General features: G+C 50.9%; 7 protein-coding genes across 7 annotated transcripts; 3 read left to right on the top strand and 4 right to left on the bottom strand.

Annotated features, from left to right (window-relative positions):
• Positions 1 to 106: 106 nt before the first annotated feature.
• Positions 107 to 1,811, bottom strand: BU24DRAFT_13702 (2-methylcitrate dehydratase PrpD). The gene has a single exon (XM_033521098.1). It carries the CDS (start codon positions 1,678 to 1,680, stop codon positions 244 to 246), a length of 1,437 nt encoding a protein of 478 aa, XP_033389374.1. The 5' UTR covers positions 1,681 to 1,811; the 3' UTR covers positions 107 to 243.
• A 270-nt stretch (positions 1,812 to 2,081) lies between these two features.
• On the bottom strand, positions 2,082 to 3,581 carry BU24DRAFT_469800 (nucleotide-binding domain-containing protein; the record flags this gene model as incomplete). The annotated part of the gene is made up of 7 exons (XM_033532636.1): positions 3,390 to 3,581; positions 3,117 to 3,342; positions 2,986 to 3,057; positions 2,880 to 2,934; positions 2,492 to 2,822; positions 2,403 to 2,436; positions 2,082 to 2,345 (listed from the first exon to the last, which is right to left on the bottom strand). The coding sequence occupies exons 1-7, from the start codon at positions 3,416 to 3,418 to the stop codon at positions 2,082 to 2,084; spliced, it is 1,011 nt and encodes a 336-aa protein (XP_033389373.1). The 5' UTR covers positions 3,419 to 3,581.
• A 216-nt stretch (positions 3,582 to 3,797) lies between these two features.
• Positions 3,798 to 5,778, top strand: BU24DRAFT_487534 (MFS general substrate transporter; the record flags this gene model as incomplete). The annotated part of the gene is made up of 5 exons (XM_033533462.1): positions 3,798 to 4,184; positions 4,234 to 4,298; positions 4,355 to 4,798; positions 4,849 to 5,471; positions 5,539 to 5,778. Exons 1-5 carry the CDS (start codon positions 3,997 to 3,999, stop codon positions 5,776 to 5,778), a joined length of 1,560 nt encoding a protein of 519 aa, XP_033389372.1. The 5' UTR covers positions 3,798 to 3,996.
• Positions 5,779 to 6,097: 319 nt separating this feature from the next.
• BU24DRAFT_416703 (uncharacterized protein) lies at positions 6,098 to 8,934 on the bottom strand. Its single transcript, XM_033526524.1, has 3 exons — positions 7,932 to 8,934; positions 7,434 to 7,872; positions 6,098 to 7,377 (listed from the first exon to the last, which is right to left on the bottom strand). Exons 1-3 carry the CDS (start codon positions 8,446 to 8,448, stop codon positions 6,597 to 6,599), a joined length of 1,737 nt encoding a protein of 578 aa, XP_033389371.1. The 5' UTR covers positions 8,449 to 8,934; the 3' UTR covers positions 6,098 to 6,596.
• Positions 8,935 to 9,638: 704 nt separating this feature from the next.
• On the bottom strand, positions 9,639 to 12,917 carry BU24DRAFT_404087 (Piwi-domain-containing protein; the record flags this gene model as incomplete). The annotated part of the gene is made up of 2 exons (XM_033525622.1): positions 9,639 to 12,552; positions 12,619 to 12,917. The coding sequence occupies 2 exons, from the start codon at positions 12,915 to 12,917 to the stop codon at positions 9,639 to 9,641; spliced, it is 3,213 nt and encodes a 1,070-aa protein (XP_033389370.1).
• Positions 12,918 to 14,432: 1,515 nt separating this feature from the next.
• BU24DRAFT_416701 (30S ribosomal protein-like protein S7) lies at positions 14,433 to 15,764 on the top strand. The gene is made up of 3 exons (XM_033526523.1): positions 14,433 to 14,716; positions 14,777 to 15,097; positions 15,152 to 15,764. The coding sequence occupies exons 1-3, from the start codon at positions 14,450 to 14,452 to the stop codon at positions 15,587 to 15,589; spliced, it is 1,026 nt and encodes a 341-aa protein (XP_033389369.1). The 5' UTR covers positions 14,433 to 14,449; the 3' UTR covers positions 15,590 to 15,764.
• Positions 15,765 to 16,919: 1,155 nt separating this feature from the next.
• Positions 16,920 to 19,774, top strand: BU24DRAFT_13561 (uncharacterized protein). Its single transcript, XM_033521075.1, has 4 exons — positions 16,920 to 18,233; positions 18,289 to 19,052; positions 19,111 to 19,172; positions 19,224 to 19,774. The coding sequence occupies exons 1-4, from the start codon at positions 17,252 to 17,254 to the stop codon at positions 19,390 to 19,392; spliced, it is 1,977 nt and encodes a 658-aa protein (XP_033389368.1). The 5' UTR covers positions 16,920 to 17,251; the 3' UTR covers positions 19,393 to 19,774.
• Positions 19,775 to 19,777: the final 3 nt, after the last annotated feature.

Genomic DNA, 19,777 nt, shown 5'->3' with positions numbered 1-19,777 from the left:
GAGGAACACAAATTTGCGAGCGCAAGCACGCGAGAGGAAGGGAATATATATGACAACTTCTACGAGTAGTTGGATTCAACGTTAGTTCTCTAGTCTAGGTTTGCACGTGACAACGACATAGGATCTTGTGAATTTAAGGACGGGCACTGTGAAAGATGAGTACATAGAGTGTAAGCACTCTTTTCAAAGATAAGATATAATCAAACATGCTTTTCAACGATAAGATATAATCAAGCACGCTCTTCAATGATTCACTGGTCCTGCACGGATAAAGGCCGATAGAGGCTCCAGCGTCGCTGTAGATTCTATTTGGGTGATCCAGTCCAGCAGCTGTTGGGCTCCTGTAACGTCCGAAGCCAGGGACGTGAATTTGCTCTTGACGCTTGCCCAGTCAAACAATGTCTGCACATCCCAAGGATCTCCCGCGGCGTAGTCACTGCTCTCTGTCCACGCCTGGCCGCGTATAGTAATTGTGGCAGCCCCAGGCATCTTGCGAATCTGGTTGTCCACCATGTCCCGGGCAAACGTATCGCCTGCACCGAACCGCTCGATGCGTACCCTTTGTCGGAGCTTCAGTGCAGCAGTAGACTCGGCGATATCAGCGTCGAACCACATGGCGCCCGCCGGCACACCCAAGATCATCATCGCGACAGCATGCTGGTAGCTGAACGAATAACTCCCAAACGTCTTGGGCGCAACGTTGCGAAAGCGCGCTGAATTTGCCAACGGGCCAGTGTATATCACGACCTCGTCGATTTCATCAGGCATCGGTCGCAGCCGTTGCAGCAGCCGGTCCAGCGCCGTCATGGGCGCATGCATGAACCTACACGTTGGCCACGGCTTGTATGTAATATCTGCCAGGTGCCATCGTTCACCCAGGCCAGAAGTCAAACTGTCCTTAAGAGGCATGGCCGCTCCGCACGCCTCGATCACTCCCACGGCGCCGTCCAGGATATTTGAGAAACCCGTCAAGCCGGCTTTGGCGGCCACAACGCCGTGCTGACCCGTGACCGCACACCAGCCTGCATCGCAGTATTTGCAGTCGGGCAAGTCAATGGCTTCAGACCAGCGGTTGCCAATTGGCAGTGGAATGTTGGAGCAAGCAATGCCCAGCGCCTGGCTCAGTCCTGCGGCATCGATGTTCACTACTCTCGCGTACCCAACACAAGCAGCCACTACTACTGGCGCCGCCACACCCCAGATAGAGGCGAACCCTTTGACCTCACCGTCACGAACTTCCATCATAGGCCCTATAGCACTCGCAAGACGTGCCCCAGCTTCATAGCCTGCCACTATGCCTGTTATCAAATCGGCGCCCGACCGCTCCTCAGCTTCAGCTGCGACAATGGCCGCGCACACAGCTCCCACGCCAAAGTGCACACCCACTGGGTAAGTCTCATCTAAGTCGAGTAGGTTACCTAGTCGTGCGTTTGCATACAGAGCGCGTGCTGTTCCAACGGGCAAAGATGACCCAACAAGGGAACCATAGCCGGGCCCCTGGAACATTTGTGAAAGATCTTTGATGCGCTGGGCAGGCGCTGCGCTGGATGCTGCTTGCATGCATGTCAGCGTATCCAGTAGAAGCGACGAAGCTGCTGTGCGGATATTTGGGGGGATATCATGAAGTTGAAGATTGCTGAAGAAGTTGGCAAACTCGCTCGTGACAGTTGAAGTGGCCATCGTAAATTGGACGAGTGGGGGAAGACAACTACGCAGTGAGGAAGTGAGGAAGTAAGGAGTTGATTGGTATACTTATGCTCCCAATCCAGGTGACGATTACTCGGACGCTAGGTCTACATTCCCGAAAAATGCTGAACTGTTGTTCCTGGGGATCCTCGCGTCCACTACGTTTAAGGGCATCACGAGGAGAACATAATCGCTTGACTTTCTCATTTCAATTTACTTCAAATCTTGGTGTTTCGGGCATTGATAATGACAGTACATGATACGAAGACGACGCCCACGTAGTGAACCAGTCAATTATAACGCTCATTGTCTTTTGCAATATCAAAGTGGACTAGCATCGTGGATCTTCTCGCACATATCGAAAGAAACAATGAAAGAGTTTTAAGCTCACTATTTCACAACCTTGCTACTGGTATCTTGAAAAAGTAGTCATTCACAAGCGTTGCAGTAGCACGAGCCAAACCAAAGCTGAACACATAACCTCCGCCTCCTGTGCCATATGCATGCACAATCTTCTCTCCACCCAATATTTCCTGCTCTACCCTTACACCTTCAGGCCTTCCTGGTCGGAATCCCACATTGTCCTGTATAATTTCAAAATCTGTCTCCTGTGGGCTCGGGAATATATTGGGAAGATGTTCGTGAACGCGACGAAGAATCTGCGAACAATTTAGCTGAATTATCTTACTACATGAAAACCAAAGAATACTACTGACATCAGCCTTGATGTCCTGGTCTACTTCAGGATACCTATACCAATGTTTGTGAGCCATTCTTGTCAGAGTTTGGAGACGGTCTGACTTACGTTTCGCCAATTTGCTTGATGCCGCCGATGATGGCAGTGCCGTCTAGTCGTGGAATCACATACGTATAGTCTTTGCCGTGCCGCATGAAAATCTTGTCGTAACTTGTTCTTACCAGCAATGTTTGCCCACGAATTTGCTGCACACCTTCATCTGCTATATCAGTAAGGAATTTCGATCCCCAGCCGGTGGCATTGACGAGCACATCGTGGCCAAAGTCTTTGAGATCGTTCAGAGCCTTTAACTCTTTACGCACGAATTTGACTCCGGATCTTTCCAATTGCTTCCGAAGCCAGGGAAGGAAGATATGTGGTGTCAGAACTACTGTTTGGTCTGCTAGGAGTCAGTCGCGTTAATCACAAACACACCGGGCACCAAGAGGCTACTAACATCTCATGCCCAGCTTTACCCCTTCAGGCAATTCTTCTGGAGATATCTTGCGCATCTGCATATATTATTGATACTTTGCTTCGAAAGACACCGTCAGTGTACTTACTCCTGGCATCAAGTCTTTGTACCAGATCTTTTCCCATGGCGTTTCATCTTGGAAGTCGTTCATCTCGATTCTCTGCCACCGCTCAGTATGCGGATCAATCATTGGGAATCAACCAGATTGTGTATGCGCACCTTAACGCTTGACTCTGGGTGGCTCTCTGCAAGAGCCCACAGCCAAGCAAGTGAATCAGCTTGCATCCTCTGCTCATGAGCATTGGATCCATCTAGACACAAGAAACAAGCACCAGCCCAAGGGCTGGCCCATTCCAGGCTGTTGGCATCTCCTGGAAGGTTGCGGGCAACAATCGTTATCTCATGTGAGCGCGATAGCATACTTGCTATCGCCATGCCAGTGATGCTATGATACTGTAAGTTGAGACTTTTGTCAAAAGAGATACTACACACCCGGCACCAACAATCGCGATCTTTGGCATATTGATGAATGTATTGCTTCTTTGGGACTGGTTTATTGATAAAGAGAGGGGGGAACGGGGACTTGAAGCATTTATTGAATGTGACTATGGCTGACTGGTCTATGATTTAAGTAAAGACCATTCATGTCCTCAGATATAGATCCTTCAATATCTTCGCAACGCACTGCCAATGATATGGACCAATCTCGGCAATGCTATAATAGCAGTTGATAGTATGTGTTCGGTATATTGGAGGAGCTAACGGCCGCTAAGAGGTACTAATCCGAGCATTTCTTCGGACTAGCGCCTACTGGCGCCCGAGAGTATCTCGGTCTACCAAGAACCATTTCCGAAATCTCCTCAATATCTCAGTAGTTGTGAATGTTATCAGTATGGGGTTATCGATGCGGGGTTCTAGGTTCTCCAGCTGTGGCTTGTTGCTATCAAAGGGTAAATTTGAACGAACTTAAGGGTCGTCCTCAGCGATATATAAAACCCTCACTAATTCCTATGGCTACTTCTTCCAAGGTCATCCTTCGCCTTTGAGCTTTCTTAACAAGTAAATTCATTCTCACATCACTATTATTGCGAGGAGCAACATGTCCGACCCCTTGAAATCCAGGGCCATTGACGAGATGAAAGAGATGGGCGACACTGAAACCACCTCCATATCGAACGGAGACGTTGTGGCCACTAGATCTGCCAATCGTTCTGAGTACGAAGAGTACTTGGACCTCAGCCAGCGGTTCACTGGAGTTGAACACAAGAAGCTTATTCGGAAAGTTGAGTGAGTGTAGTTCTGTTGTCTCGGTGAAAGTTTCTAACCTGAAGCCTAGCTGGCATGTCTTGCCGCAACTGATTCTGATATACCTTATGTCCTACATCGATCGTACAAACGTCGGTATGTATATTTCAGAAGTGCCTGGACGGTGACACAGCGCTCACACTTGGGTTTAGGAAATGCGAAGCTATTCGGTGCCCTTCCCGATCTTGGTCTCAGCGGCCAACAATGGAATACATGCTTGTCCATCTTCTTCGTTACCTATGCTCTCGGTGGAGTGCCGTCAAATATCGCCCTGAAGCGGTGGGGACCCAAGATTTGGCTGCCAACCTTGCTTCTGACCGTCTCCATAATCTTGATCTGCAGTTCAACCGTGAACAATTTCGCTGGTTGGGCTGCGTTTCGCGTCCTCCTAGGCTTGTTCGAGGCTGGCGTTTTCCCAGGCTGCTCGTTCGTTCTGACCGCTTGGTACTCGCCTCGTGAAATCCAGGCTCGAATGTCTATCTTTTTCTCGGGAGCTTCCGCCGCTGGCGCCTTCTCAGGCCTCCTAGCCTACGGCATCGGACAATTGGACTATACTTGGGGCTATCGTGGATGGAGATTTATCTATTGTATCGAAGGTAGGTGCTCAGCAAGGAACTGTCTCGAATCAGGGCTAATAGTTCACCAGGTGTTTTCAGTGTCTGCCTCGCTCTTGCCGGATTTTGGTTCGTGTATGATACTCCAGCAAACGTCAAATGGCTTTCCACAGAGGAAAAGAGATTCCTCGTTCTTCGCCATAAGTTCTCAGCTGGAGGTGGTACAAGCGTTGGCGAGAAGTCCGAGTTTGCATGGAAGTATGCATGGAAGGCCTTCCGATCTTTCCACATCTACGCCGTGGCTCTCATTGAGTTCACTCTTTGCGTTACAGTATACGGCTACTCTTTCATTCTCCCCACCATCATCCACAACCTTGGATATTCTGCTGCCAACGCTCAAGCCATGAGCGCTCCGCCATACGTTTTTGCCTGTATGGTCACATTTTTCGCCGGGTGGTTTGCCGACAGAACTCAGCAAAGAATGTTGACGGTCTTGCTGTTGAACCTTATGGCCCTGTTCGGCTTCATTATTATGATAGTAAGCGTAAGGTACCCTCACCTTCTTGGTGTGACACTCTTCGGTGTATTTCTTACCGCTGGCGGCTTGTATCCCCTATCACCAGCCGTCACCGCCTGGATCGCTCTCAACTGCGCTGGCACTATGAAACGCGCCGTAGGTATTGGTGCTATGATTAGTTTTTCACAACTAGGTGGTGTAAGTCCTGACCTCTGCTCATCCTGCTGGTGCTCTGAATACATCATGCTGATTATATCGTATGTAGATTGTTGGGTCCAACATTTATATCGCAAAGCAGGCCCCCAGATATCCGATCGGTTTCGGTATCAGTCTGGGAATGCTTGCGGTATTTGGCTGCATCTGGCCGCCTATTTATTGGTTGATTCTCAAGCGCATCAACGCAACGCGAGATGCTATGAGCGAAGACGAGATACGAGCGAAGTATACTGAGGAAGAGCTGGCTGAGATGGGTGATGAAAGCCCATTGTTTCGATATGCTACTTAAGTATCGAAGCCAGCTCTATCAATCAGTAGACGAAAATGCTTGTCGCAGGCATTCGGCGCGTTAACAAGTGCTCTCTCGATCTCTTCAATGAAGGAACTCCTTGTAGAGTTACTAGCAAGGCAGTTAAAGTGTAGTCAGCCATTGAGAACGTCATTAGATACTAGTATACTGGGTGTGAGTAGAAATCTTAATATACTAGGGTGTACCACTTCACCCCTGAAACATCGTGAAAAAAGTATATGTAAGTCTTATCACTCGGTATTTCCCTCAGCTTCGCACTTACGACACTCCTGTCTTGTCCACGCGAGTGCCAATCAATCACCAGAGCAGCACCCATAATATTTATCTCATAATGTACTGTGTATACTAACTGTTCTTATCTACTATTATCATTGATAGCGTTTGTTGCTTTGAAAGTTGCACTTTTAATGAAAGATAACATGATGGATGAGGGGCAAGAAAGACGTGTAGTGAAAAGATAAAATGAGGTGATTTGGGTTGATCTGGTGTAACTGAGTTTTTTCTTTCTTCTTATCTTCCGTCTCTTCTTTCTGTGATCTGATCGATCTTTGATACATGCGACAGTTTTGAGGCGGTTTGTCGCTGTCGTCGTTGACATTGCTTCATGTTTGGGTTGGGTGGTCGTTTGTCGCATTTTTGTCCCGATCGTTGTTTCGACGACACATATACCGATTCCTTATTCATCAACATCATCGTCGTGTCTTGTTTCAGCCCCGCGAGAAAGAATAACCCGAAAACCGAACTCCAATACCGGTTCGTGCACCTATCCCAAACAATACTCCTAAGAAAGCCTAATTTCAATACTCCGCCACCCCTTCCTCATTATCCTCGTCGTAAACCCCACCATGACCACTAATCGTGACCCTCCTCTTCGGCGCCTCCCTCCACAGCTGCCTCAGCACCTTCTGCTTCTGCTCCTCCCTGACGCCCTTCAGGAAACCATACGTGCCGCTCAGGTCCGCGAGCTGCTGCTCGAGGCCGAAGGAGTTGGACTGGGCGCGGCGGATCAGCGGGCTGACGAGGTTGCGGCGCGCCTTGTCGAGCTGCTCCTTGACCGAGTGGATGATCTGTATGTGCGACTTGAGCTCCGACTTGTTCGTCAGGGTGCTGGCGCGCACGGTCTTGAGGAGCTTGAGGTTCTTTTCGTATTTCTTGAGCTTCAGCTGGTTGCCGATGGAGCTGCGCCACATGGACGCGAGGAATTCGTCCTTCTTGGTTGCGACGCTGTCTTCCTCTTTGGCGACGGACCGGTGCAGGTTTTGGAATTGCCGGTCTACGCTTTCGAAGAGCGTGAAGAGGACGTCTGCGCGCGCGAGCTCGTTGGTGATGTTTTCTTCGAGCGTCGAGAGGAGGTAGTCGAAGGTTCGTTGGAGGGTGGCTTTGGAGCGCTGTTGTGAGGTTTGGCCGAGCACGTCGCTGAATGTGCGGCCTATCGCTGTGGGTTGGCCGTCGTGCTCCAGAAGTCCTGCCTTGCCGAGGGCGCCGTGGATGTTGCCAATGACGGTATCTATTAGGCCTGTCTTGGGACCTTGGATGCTCTTCAGTTCGCGCTTCGCCCATTCCATCGTGATCAAGATACTAGCGTGGTCAGATTAGTTCACATGAATCGATTAAAAAGGTAAGGGTTAACTCACGAATCAACATCGCCATCAACATTCGTAAAGAAACTCGTCATCTGCTCCGACAGCACCTTGAGGTTGTCCCCCAGATCGTCAAGCTGGTCGATGATTGTCGTCGATGCGGACATGTTCGTCGCCCGCACGCTCTCACCCAGATCCTGCACAGCAATGCTTGCTTCGGCAAGCTCTCGCGAGCGCGGTATCACGTTCTCGGACGCATACAGCAGAGGCGACAGCTGCTTTACGAATCCTGCGACGTTGGCTACGTCGGGCACTAGACCTGTTGACGTCCATGGCTGGACGAGGACCCATGCAAGCGCGATCATGAACAATGTGCTGATAATGCTCATGGGCGAATTGCTAAACGCATGTACGAAATGGGCACACACAGATATGGAGTCCTCAATGGGTGCAGTGCGGAACAATGTCTCCCCCCGTACGGCGAAGCGGATGACTGCGTAAGGTTAGTATCAAAACGTAGACATGTGATAGCGGACATAAAAGATCACGTACATCCGTCCGGGTTCGCAGCACCCTCGTCATGCAGCGACAATGCCGCCTCTTCTCCCTCGCCATGGGGTACTTCTCCATCCATATCTGGCTCCGCTGAGGGACTTTGCATCCTTGATGCTATGTTTTCCGGTGTGAATAAATGCTCCGGTTCCGGGCTCGTTCGCGGGGTATGCTTGAGCGGCGAGTCTGGGAGAGGGATGCGCGATGGTGTGACGTCTCGATCGCCGCGCTCATAGTACGAAGGAGATCTCGAAGGACTCGACCGCATCACGCTGTCGCCGAGTAGGGATTTGCGGTACCAGTTGTTGTTGCTGCTCTTCTGCCAGGCTGGCGGTCGCCACGGGCCGTCCGATTCTTGGTCCGACTCTTCTGGCTCTTGTAAGCTCCATCGCGACGACGACTGCATGCCGGATCGCCCGCTGTAGGCCGAGTGTGTGCTTCGCTCCGGATCAAAGGCGCTCATGGCGGATGCGCTGAGAGAAGGAATATCGTGTTCGTAGAAGCTTCCACCATCCATGGTTGTATAGGCGGCTCGCATAGAGTCGTTTGCAGACGCAGAGGTGAAGAAGCGCTGGTACGGGTAGATACCGAGAGGAGGCTGGAAGTTGGGTCTGAATTAAGGTCGTACCACGAGGGATGCGAATAGGCGCGGTCGGCACATGGAAACACCTTGTGATGTAGTAGCCCTATGAGACATGGGTGCCTAAGCTGGGTCGAAGAGCCTCTGATTCTGTGAAGAAGCAGGAGCAGGAGCAAAGGCAGTGGCAGGAGAAGAGGCCATGGTGAAGAGACAGCCGTGCTCTGATCTGAGCATCGACTGGCAGCCGGGAGGCGTCGACTCGGGAGCGGCCAGCAAACGCATCGCCAGGGGTGAGGGGTGAAACGCGAGGTTGGGAGGTTGATCGCGGGGTGCGAGTGGGTGGTTGGCTATCGTGCAACGCGACTGATAGCACATCCCTGTCATATCACCCCTAGTAATCCACCCGCTTCCTGTAAATGCTCCGCGCGAACCGGATCCCATTCAGCAGTGTTTTTGGAGGCAATCCAGTAAAATATAGTGGAGAGACGAATTTGTGGTGTTGCACAGATTGGGCTAGACGTAAGGTATCGAGCGTGCTAGTGAATGGCTATGGCGTTCCTGAGATCTAGTAGCGATCCTCCTGTTCACAATGAAAACTGTCACGCAATCTCTGTGATAGTGATAGGCAAGCAATTGATTGTATTTACTCTGAATGAATGTACACTTGGCTACTTTCTGTTTCAACCGTGACTGTAATGGCAGGCTCCAACACCCTGACAATTATAACACAGGCCACCAACTGCAAATAAAACATATGAAAAAGAAACATAAGAAGGGTGCCTCGTTGGAGCCTAACCAGATCTTCGATCATTCGGGCTTGACCAATACCTGGGGTTCCCAACAAGTGAAAGGCACCTCCGAGCCCAAGAAACCATAGCAATTCCCATTCCCAATTTACCGTCAAGTCAAATAAAGGAATATAATCCGGGTCGTGAGGTGGTATAATAATATGATGTCTTCAGCTCTCGTGAGTGATTGACCTATAACGGTCATGAATGGCTCAGTGATTTTTTCGTTCGTCAATCTGTTTTAGGGAAGCGCTGGACCAAAGCCGAATGGATTTGGTTCTTCAGTTCTTCGGTTCTTTAGTTCTTTGGTTCTTTAGCACCGAGGCAATGTAGCATGGCTTAAAGATAGAACATGGTTTCGGCGAGGTTGGCGTGAACACCGCCATGCCAATGGTTGGTCGTGAAGTTCTCGGAACCATCTCCCTTAAGGACACGATGGAGATAGGAGCGGCCGCGTTCGCACAGCAGGTCTGCATAGTATGCAGGAGGACACACGCTTACTGCCCGTGTAGCACGAGCGAATGTGTAGCAGAGGTTGTGGGTCAAAGTCTGAAGCTGGTCGGCGCCCAGCTTGTTTTCGTCCTTGAGCACCACGTAGTGAGCAGGCTTGGAAGTACCTTGAAGGCCCTGATGGGCGAGCAAGAAGAAGTCAAACAACTTCTCACCGGTCACGCCTCGGTCGACTACGGTTCCTGGCTTGGGATTACCGTTCTCGACATCCGCATTGGTTTCGTCGATCTTCGTTGGATAGAAGCGGGTATGATGGCGTTTTCCAACAACAATGATGGAGATCTTGGGATGCTTAGACTCTGCGCCGTATAGCTTGTTGAACGCTGTGACAAAGCATGGATATTCTTCTTGCAGAACCGTCTTGTACTGTCCTTCAGATACACCATCCCGATAGACGATCACCTTCGTGGGCAACTTCCCATTTAGCTTCTGCCAAAGCTTCAAGCGCTCCACGACCATCTCTGCCAGTTCGGACACCATCTCCTTCCTGCCCTTCTGGGTGCGAATGCTTGCTGGGTATTGCGCGAAGTTGCCGTCAATAGAAGCTACAATCCCAGCAATGCTCGGAGACGACTCCGAACTGCCTGGAGAAGGATGCGTGACGTCGATTCCGAAGACGATGGTTTGAGAATCAAGGGGTTTGAAATGGTCCGCCGAAAGGGTGTGGTTGATGCCGCCGAGTTTCTGGTTGAACTTCATGGCGACGTTGGCGAAATACTGCATCCGCCCCTGCTCTTTTCTGAACTTGTGGCCAATGCTGCAGATGCTAGGGATTCCAAGCTTGGTGTCGCAGACAAACTTGATGCAGTCGTACAGCACTGCGTCCTCGCTGGGCAACACAATGAAAAGGAACTGGGGGCGTAACTTGAACTGTCCGATGCTGGTAGAGATCCTCCGTTGTACTGCATCGACTTTCCTGTCTTGCAATTCTGCTCTGGTGACTTCCATGTAAACTGGACCACCGTACGGCTTTGGCTTCATTCCGTAAGTGTTGAGAGTTCGTTGAAACTTTGTCAATGTTTCTTTATCGTTAAATTGACCATCCTCGCTTCGGGTATGCGTATCATAACTATCCACAATGATAAGGCATCCCCAGGTGGGTAGGGGTTTGGCAACTTTGAACGGTTCATTACCCAATTCTCGGACGTCGAGATTCCAAGCTCCGTTGCGAGGAGTGCAAGTATTTCTCTTGTAGTGAAGCACAGGAGCTTGCAGAACACGACCATGTACCGTAAGGAGGGTTGTAGCGACCTTGATGCCAAATGGCTTCAGATTGGTATTCAATCCTTGTGCCACCGGCATGATCTTGGTGACCTGAAGTCCGTCACGAACGATAGACTCGGCATTGTCGACAGGACGACGGGCCGCGAATTTGATCATCTCGCTGGTCTGTTTGCCGCTCAACAGACGCCGCGCGAGTTGCCCAGGAAGGATAGAGCAAAGCTCTCCGGGGATCCATTTCGGGCTCTCACGAGTTCCGTAATTCACGAGTGGCGCCTGAGGCAGTTGAAGGCGAAGCCCATACTCCGTCTCGAAATGATCGGCCACGGTAACATCCCTAGTCGTACCATCCGCAGCGGTTTTTGGGAACGTGGTATTCGATGCGTTTTGTCCGAACCGCGAGAGTTCGATGATAGCGTGGACTTTCCTCTTCGTTTTCCCCTGGATACGCTTCCCCTTCTTGTCAGAGGCAGGCAAGTAGTTCGTTTCGATGCGCAAGCCTCGGACAAAACCTGCCGCTTTCTGGTGGGCCCCAGCAAACTGAGCTGGCAGACCAAGCTCTCTCAACATATCGAGGAGTGGTCCGGGTTTGTAGAATGCCCCAGTAGCGACATTGATGTTGACAATAATGCGGTCGACGCTCGTGCGAACACTCGAGAAATAGCCACGCAAAGCTTGGAGGCCAAACGTCAAGTCACGGGATTGCACTTGGGGATGTTTGCCAAAGGGGTAGAAATGGTTCTGACCAGCAACAGCAATCTGATCATCCAGGCTCGGGCCGTTGGCCATGACAAGATTCAAGGCCTGAATTGCTTCCATTTTCAATGGATACGTGGCGCCCGAGGCACTAATGTCCTTTACCAGCTCCTCAAGGGAAACCGTACCGAGTTGTTCGACTAGCAACATGTATGTGCTTCTGTTCCTGGCATTAGTCCTCTCCTGGGGTTCACCCTGTTCGGGCGAGGGAAGTGGTTCTCCGTCGTTGGGGTACCATTCAATGTGGTAGCTTGCTCGATTTCCATCCAGTTTGACCTTTTGTGTGGTCACGATGAGCTGGGCCCAGTCACTTGTGGATGCGACGTTGGAAAATGGTGCTTCTTTCAAAAGCAACTGGATGAGCCGCTTCTTCTTTGGCTTGGGTAGATCGGGTTGGCCTTGGACTACAACACTATATCGATAGAAGACCGCTTGAGGGTTGATGGCATTCAGCTCGAGATAGTTTGTCCAAAGAACTATGGGTGTTCCGATCGATCCGTAACCAGGGCGTCGGGGGAATTCTTCTTCCAAAGTTGTGCTGGCAAGAGCAGTAGAAACATCGCTGACAAGAGCATCTTCGGCCTCCTTGACAGGAGCATCTCCAGCCTCGTTGACAGGAGCATCTTTGGCCTTGTTGACAGGAGCATCTTTGGCCTTGTTGACAGGAGCATCTTGGGCCTTGCTGGCAGGGGCATTTTCGGCCTCGCTGACAAGAGCATCTTCGGCCTTGCTGACCTTCTGGTCGGGCTGCGGGAAGCTTCCATTCCTACGATATGTTAGTACCAATGCTGGGAAATGTGGACGATGAACGTCATAGTAGCAGCTGACTTACCCAAAGGCACGAGCAGACTCGAAGCGTGAACCTCCGCGACCTCCACGGTCTCCACGGCCACCACGAGGCCCTCCACGCCCACGGTCGTCGTGGCCACCTCTTCCGCTGTTGCCACGCGGCGCTCCACGACCGCGGTCTTGGTAACCACCTCTTTCACCGTTGCCGCGGAAGCCTCCACGTCCACGGTCTGAGGCACCATCGAATCCCCCACGGCCACGGCCACCCCCACCTCGTTCTCCACCTCCCCGACCACGGCCACCATCGCCACGTCCACGACCACGACCACGTGAATCAGCCATGTTGACTAAAGATATGATGAAAGGGTATCAAAGAATGGAGTATCGAAAAGGTTGTTTAGTTAGAAAAGATCTGATCGAGACTGAATTTAGCAAGTCAGTACACAGAAGAATTGGTTGCAGAGGCTGTCGAGAGGAAGAATGTGAGGAGCATGGAGATTGGCATGGGCATGGTTCTTATATGGAGGAACACCGGGAGACTTGGGAGTGCATAGTACAGACAGAAGCAAAGTGAAACAAGATGACCTTACTAGTTAGTGTGTGACTGTGGCTGATTGCTAACAATGTTTGTGAAATGTGTTTTGGTCGTCTGGATTCTTTCAAGACTGATTGTATGCGGGCCGGTAGCCTCGCAGAAGCTTGTCTGCGAGACACCTTCTGGCGAAACTATGATGGTTTTGTCCGGTGATTAAGATAAATATGATTTCTTTATCCAATATGTTAAGGAAGGCGTAGGATGTTATGTACAGAGCAGTTAGAGTGGAATATACTCGTAGAACAGGACGAAGTCGTGAGAGTGGAGTTGAGATGCTGGGTGGGCCTCATGAGGCGGGGGCAAAGCAGGCAAGGCAGGCCAATTGGACGCGCCATAGTCTAACGCGCGGGGAAGCCGGCAACACGCGAAGTCACGTTTGGGGCCTGAGATGATCTTTGCGGTGAGGTGGTGTTTGTAGATAATGCTCGGCGTTTGTATCTTAGCTTTGAACGAAACAATGGACTCTTTGCATAAGTGCATGCTTAATGCATCATTCATTCTGACTTTGCGGAGTACTCCGTATGCAAACACAACACTGTTACTATGTGACTCAGTCCAAGTGAAGAGAGAAGTTTTTTCCAATGTCGTAACACGGCTGTTTTCCAATCTTAGAATGATTGTGTCACTTGTGTCGAGACCACGCAGTGACAGGTCACAACTGTTTCTGCGCTCTTAGATGGTATCGATAGTGCCATCCTAACAATCGTATGCTCTATGCACACCTACCTACTCCTGTCACAACGGCCAGACCTATGAGCTGTCCATCAGGGGAAGTTAATTATCTTGGCCCAACTGACACTTTGGGAGAGACATCCCCACATTCGGAAGAGGTCTTTACTCACCAAAATTTCTGCGTACCTTTTCCAAAAATAGCCCTTTTGTTCCATTCTACCAACAAATGGTCATGTACTTTGCTCTAGGTGAAGAATGGAGATTTGGTAATTGGTAATTGATTCTACGAAGAGTGCACAGTACGCAAACCGACACTCCCTCCATCGATAGCCATCTTTTTGCTCCAAATGTCTCTGGATGAACGCCAGCCTTCTGGGATTCCGTCATTGAGATTTTCAAGAAATCAATGACGTCCTCGTAATTCTCTAGGTCTAGCAGAATTTACCCAAACATTTACCCTAATCATCGATCCAGTAGAAGTGGAAGGGTAAAGAGATGAGCACGTGATGCAATGCGCTATAGGACTAGCGCGAATTTTCCATATGGAAATGGGCTCGACATCTCATCATCGTCATTCCCCACGGCCTCTTCACACTCCACGCCCGCCATGCCGCCCCGATTAAACCCTCTCTCATTCTCGAGACCAATTGCATACCGACCAAAGGCACAGGTGCAATTGCGCCTTCAGCCTGCGGCCCGCATCGCTCCGTGGCAATGCCGCAACTACGCCGACAAAACTGATTCAGCAGGCGCAGACCGATCGAAACGCATTGAGGCACAACCGCTTGGTCATGTTAGTGAAGAGGCTGCACAAACAGCTAAGATCACGGGCGAGCAAGGTCCAGAGCTGTCGAAAGGAACGCCTATTGAGGAGGTGAGCGATTGCGAATCCGGCCCATGAATCTAGCAGAGCAAAACACTGACGCTGAAGTAGGTTGTGAAGGGCGATAAAGCTGTAGTCGACAATCTCCCCAAAGTAATGCAGGATGCGATCAAGGCAAAACAATCAAGTTCTCCACCGAAGGGATCCAGATCTTACTCCACAACGACGACACCGGTCACGAACAACGGCAGCATGGATATCGGGATTTTCAATCTACCTACCAAGACACCTGCAGCAGTACCAGGAGCGAAGTTCGAGGTTCCATCGCTGCCCCTTCCGAAGGGCTCCCATGTCAAGCATAGATATGATCCTGTCATCGAACAAGTGACGAACCTACTCATGCAACACGGACAGAAGAGCAAGGCTCAACGAGTACGTATTCTCTGCAAAGTCGAACTAGTAAATGTATACTGACAAAACCTGAAGAACATGTCCCTCATCCTTCAACACCTGCGTACCTCCCCAATCCCCACCATCAATCCTGACCGTCCTCTCGTTCCTGGCGCCCCTCCGCCATCACACTTGCCTTTAAACCCTGTTCTCTATCTTACCCTCGCGGTCGATTCGGTGGCTCCCCTTCTCCGACTTCGAAGTCAGAAGGGTGCAGCTGGAGGTGGTGTCGCCTTGCAGATTCCCATCCCACTCGGTCTAAGGCAGCGCAGGCGGACAGCCGTACAGTGGATCCTCAACTCTGCCGTGAAGAGGAAGAATGTGGGCAGTGGCAAGACTGGATTTGCTCAGCGATTTGCACAGGAGTTGATCAGCGTCGTGGAAGGCCGAAGCTCTGTGTGGGACAGGCGCAATGCCGTACACAAGTTGGGTGTGGCCGCCCGAGCCAATATTGTTCTACCTAAGAGAAGATAGGAGGCATGGCTGGGAAGCTAAGTTGAAAAAAAAAACGATACCTTGGTCGGATCATTTCATGTACAAATACAAATAGCGATTGCTGAGTTTTCGAACTGTTCCAATAGTTAAAAGCAATGTACGATTTCAGTTCGCACATAGTGTGCGTCATTATGTGTCAGAGTCATGAGCCTCAGCGTGTTCAATTGCAAGGTTGCGCTTCCGAATGCTTCTACGTGCAGGAGTACTCAGATGAGGTACTGTACGAGAAATTAGACAACGGCATTTCAATGATGTTTAAATTTCCATCCTGTCTTATCGTAATTTATACAACTATACTCCCTAGTAGGTATCCCGGCCGAAAGAGAATTGATCTCGTGCGCGGTTTCATAGTCGGAAGATATAGGCTGGCTGGTAGCACCATAGCACCGTAGCACCTCCACATGCCTACGCCGGCCACGATTATCACATGAAGCGAAGCACAGCCACCCGAGGATTCGGATTAATTGGCCCAATTGCGGATTCGTGATGATGGCCAAGGAAACGCCTTGCTTGGCCTTTTTCCAATTGCTTTTGCTTTGGATGTGCACGTTGTACTCCGTACGGACAGGAAGAGGGCGGTGATGCATTTTGGTGTTACCCACCCTTATGAAGGAGAAGAGAATTGATATCATTTAATTCGTACTTGCAGTATGATAGATTGGGTTCCATGGCTATACGGTAACAAACAAAAAAAAAAAAAGCAAATCCGTACATTCATCTCCATGCTCCTCCCTTTTGCCAAGTTCCTCCCCCAGCTCCCCCCTCCCCCTCCCCTCCCTCTGCCTCATCAACCACAATCCACCCACTCACTCACTAGATAACTTACCATTGCCTGCTGGCTCCAAAACCTACTACAGCTGGTTAGCCCTTCAGAGCATGTGCCCTGCGAGCCCCCCATCGTGTCCTTGTCGTCGCGCTTACTGATTCTGAGAAACTACTCTCCAAACTACCTCCACTACTACCATTACCACTCCCACTAATACTGCCCAACCCCGATTTCTTTGCCCATTCTCTATGTCGTCTGCTTCTATCACCACCCTCGGGAACCCCCTGTTCACCGACAGCGGTTAACCCATCATTGTCCACCAACTGGCCCTCGCTCTTGCGACTTTCCAACCTCGCAATACCTACCCCGCCGACCTCACACACATACCTACTCATACTTTGATCCATCTCCGTCCTCGGGCACCTGCCGTCGGTCGTCGGTTGTCCACTGCCAGAGCAATTGAATCAACGGAGTACTGACTGTATGATGGGAAATTCCTTTCGCGCGTGAATGTCTTCGCTAACTGGCCACAGCAGCGTCTATCATTCACTGTACTCGTAACAGCTGAGCACACACCACGGCTCTACGGGTATCGTACCATACACACGGATCGACAACCCCACACTCCTCCCAGGCATCACAACACAATCTTTCCTGCCCACCTCCTTCGTCACCCGTTCGACCGCTTCAGCTGCAGCTCTCGATCGTGTGCTGCTTCACCTCCAGATCACCCTCATTACTCTACACGTCTTGCGCCGTGCTACTGAAGCCTCGCCCTAGTCTACGAAGGCCCCACTCCCAACCCCAACCACGTCAAACGGATATCCAGATAGGAAGAAACACCGCTTGAAGCTGCCTACAAAGACGCCGTTACCATGTCTCTGGAGTCTGCACTCGACGAGGAGAGAAGGGCGGTGATGGAGCTACTGGAAGGAAGGTCCATGGCTCCACGACCAGCCCGGCGAGACGGTAGCCCTCGTGTCGGTTCTCGCGCTCAGAGCCCCGCTGTCGCAGTATCACCCATGCGCAGCATGCTCGATATCGATGACCCTCCCTCCTCACCGGGCGGACGCGCCGCCTCAATTTCCTCAGGCTATCGCAGCATGCTTGATACCTCGTCTCCACCTCCCAGCGGTCTACGCAACTCCAGCCGCGGCCCAATGCCCTCCTCTCCACCACCCTCCGCCCGCAGCCTCCCAGGGTCCTCCGTGAACCCAGTCTCCGCCTATCAGTTCGAGATGCTTCCTACCATCGAGGCTCATTCCATGCCGAAGCGAGTCACCCAAGGTGGTAAGAAGAACAAGCAGCGTGCCATGGCGTCAGTATACGGTGGATCTGAAACCGGAGGGTCCTCGCGAGGAGAGCAGCGACAAAGCTCTTTTGGCGGATTGCTGGGAAAGAAATCAGGCTCTCCTGGGCCCGGCAGGTCTCAGTCGCCAGGAGGCAGAAAGCTGAATACCAATTCCTTCAACCTGATGCCCACACCCGGAAAGTATGTCACCGATACAGGAAAGGTGGTGGACATGTCGAGCGCATATCGCAGATTGTCCGACGCTGCATTGCTCCGCTCGGGTGGCACACTTTCGAATTTACCAAGTCGTAAAGGATCGGATCCGACAAGAGGAGAGTCGTTGGCTCCCGGCGGCGGTGTTCGCCTGGCCACGGATGATTTTGGAGACGATGAAGATGCAATCGAGTCGAGCGACGACTACGAATCTGACGGCAGTTCAGATGGTGAAGGCTGGGGATCACAGAAACGACGAGGAAGGCGGCGAACACGACAGAATAACGGTTCGGAAAAACATGGCGGAGAACCGAGAATTACGAAGAGCTTGTTGGCAGCCGCGGAAGAAGAGCGTGCGTTAGAACCATCTCTCTGGAACATGATCATGTGATACTGATAATACGACAGGGAAAGAACAACAATCATCCTATAGGGTCAAATCGTTGCTCGAACCAACGATCAATGTTACAGGGCCCGATGGCAAGCAGATGGCTAACAAGAAGTCTGGTGTACATCCAAACACCAACTTCGACCAAGGTGGATCTGGATTCTCAACACCAATGAGCTCTGACACCGAAGCCGACCTGTCAGAGGTGAAGGCTGCTCAGCAAATGGCTATGAACATTTCTCCAATTCATTCTAGCCCCGAGGCTCATCGATGCGTTCGCCAGATTCTCCGCGGAAAGTACGGACAGTTTCATGACGATGCCGACAATGGCCTCCGACGCCAACGAGTCTATTTGGTTGCAACTGATCTCAGTGAGGAGGCGGCTTATGCCCTGGAATGGACCATCGGTACCGTTCTGCGCGATGGCGACACGCTATTGGCAGTGTATGCTGTGGACGAGGAGATTGGTGTAGGAGGCGCAGACGGCACTGGTGTTGCTATCGGTGGAGGTGCTACGGCCCAACAGGAGACCGACTCACTCATGAAGACGCTCTCCAATACGAAGGGCATCTCGGAAGCGCACAAGCCATCTCCGCTACAGAACAGTGTGTCAGCTTCAGAATCCGATGTAAACGCCATGAACAAAGCAGAGAAGGAGCGTTATCAGGCGGCTGTTGAGGTTTCCGATCGCTGCGTGAAATTGCTCAGGAAGACTCGTTTGCAGGTTCGGGTCGTGGTCGAAGTTTTCCATTGCAAGAGCCCGAAGCACATGATTACAGAAGTGGTAAGTATCGAAAGTCGCCCCGACATATTGAAACTTGTTGCTGACAACTGATTGACAGATTGACTTCTTGGAGCCAACGCTTGTAATTCTAGGATCAAGAGGTCGAAGTGCGCTCAAGGGGTATGTCATGTTTCTCTTTTTCGTTTATGCATGATTTCTGACAGTCTGTAGTGTTTTGCTTGGCTCATTCAGCAACTATCTTGTCACGAAATCCTCCGTTCCAGTCATGGTCGCACGGAAACGCCTACGAAAGCACAGCAAATACAAGCGAAAGAACCTCCGACTATCCAATGTGCTCACCAACCCGACGGGCAGACTCGCAAACGCCAAGGTGGACTGATGTTTGTGTATTTGGTTTGGTGATTTGTCACGATGTTTCAAGATAACGATCTCTATAAATGGAAAAGGGAAACTTGAGGTTGGGGTTGGGGTGGGAACATAAAAAGAAAAACAAGATGGGGAAGAGATGCGAAACAATGACGGTTTGGCGATTGGCGAGGACGTGTCTCGGCAGCCCTCGTGATGTTTATGAATGCACACAACAGTTCGGATTGGGCTGTCGTACCGTGCTTTTTTATTTTCTATTTTTGGTGGCTAGATTGATTCACGACACGATCTGCGCCAGATGGAACGCACTTCCTTCCATCAATCTCGAATTGTTTCCGAAGTCTCCGCTCGCGATAATCCTCCATACATCCATAGCATAGTGTCTGATGATGTCAGGA

The sequence above is a fragment of the Aaosphaeria arxii genome (genome assembly GCF_010015735.1).
Source record: "Aaosphaeria arxii CBS 175.79 unplaced genomic scaffold BU24scaffold_1, whole genome shotgun sequence".
In the NCBI taxonomy this organism is placed as follows: domain Eukaryota; kingdom Fungi; phylum Ascomycota; class Dothideomycetes; order Pleosporales; genus Aaosphaeria; species Aaosphaeria arxii.
The sequence above is the reverse complement of the archived record's forward strand: the minus strand, read 5'-3'. Positions and strand labels throughout refer to the sequence as shown.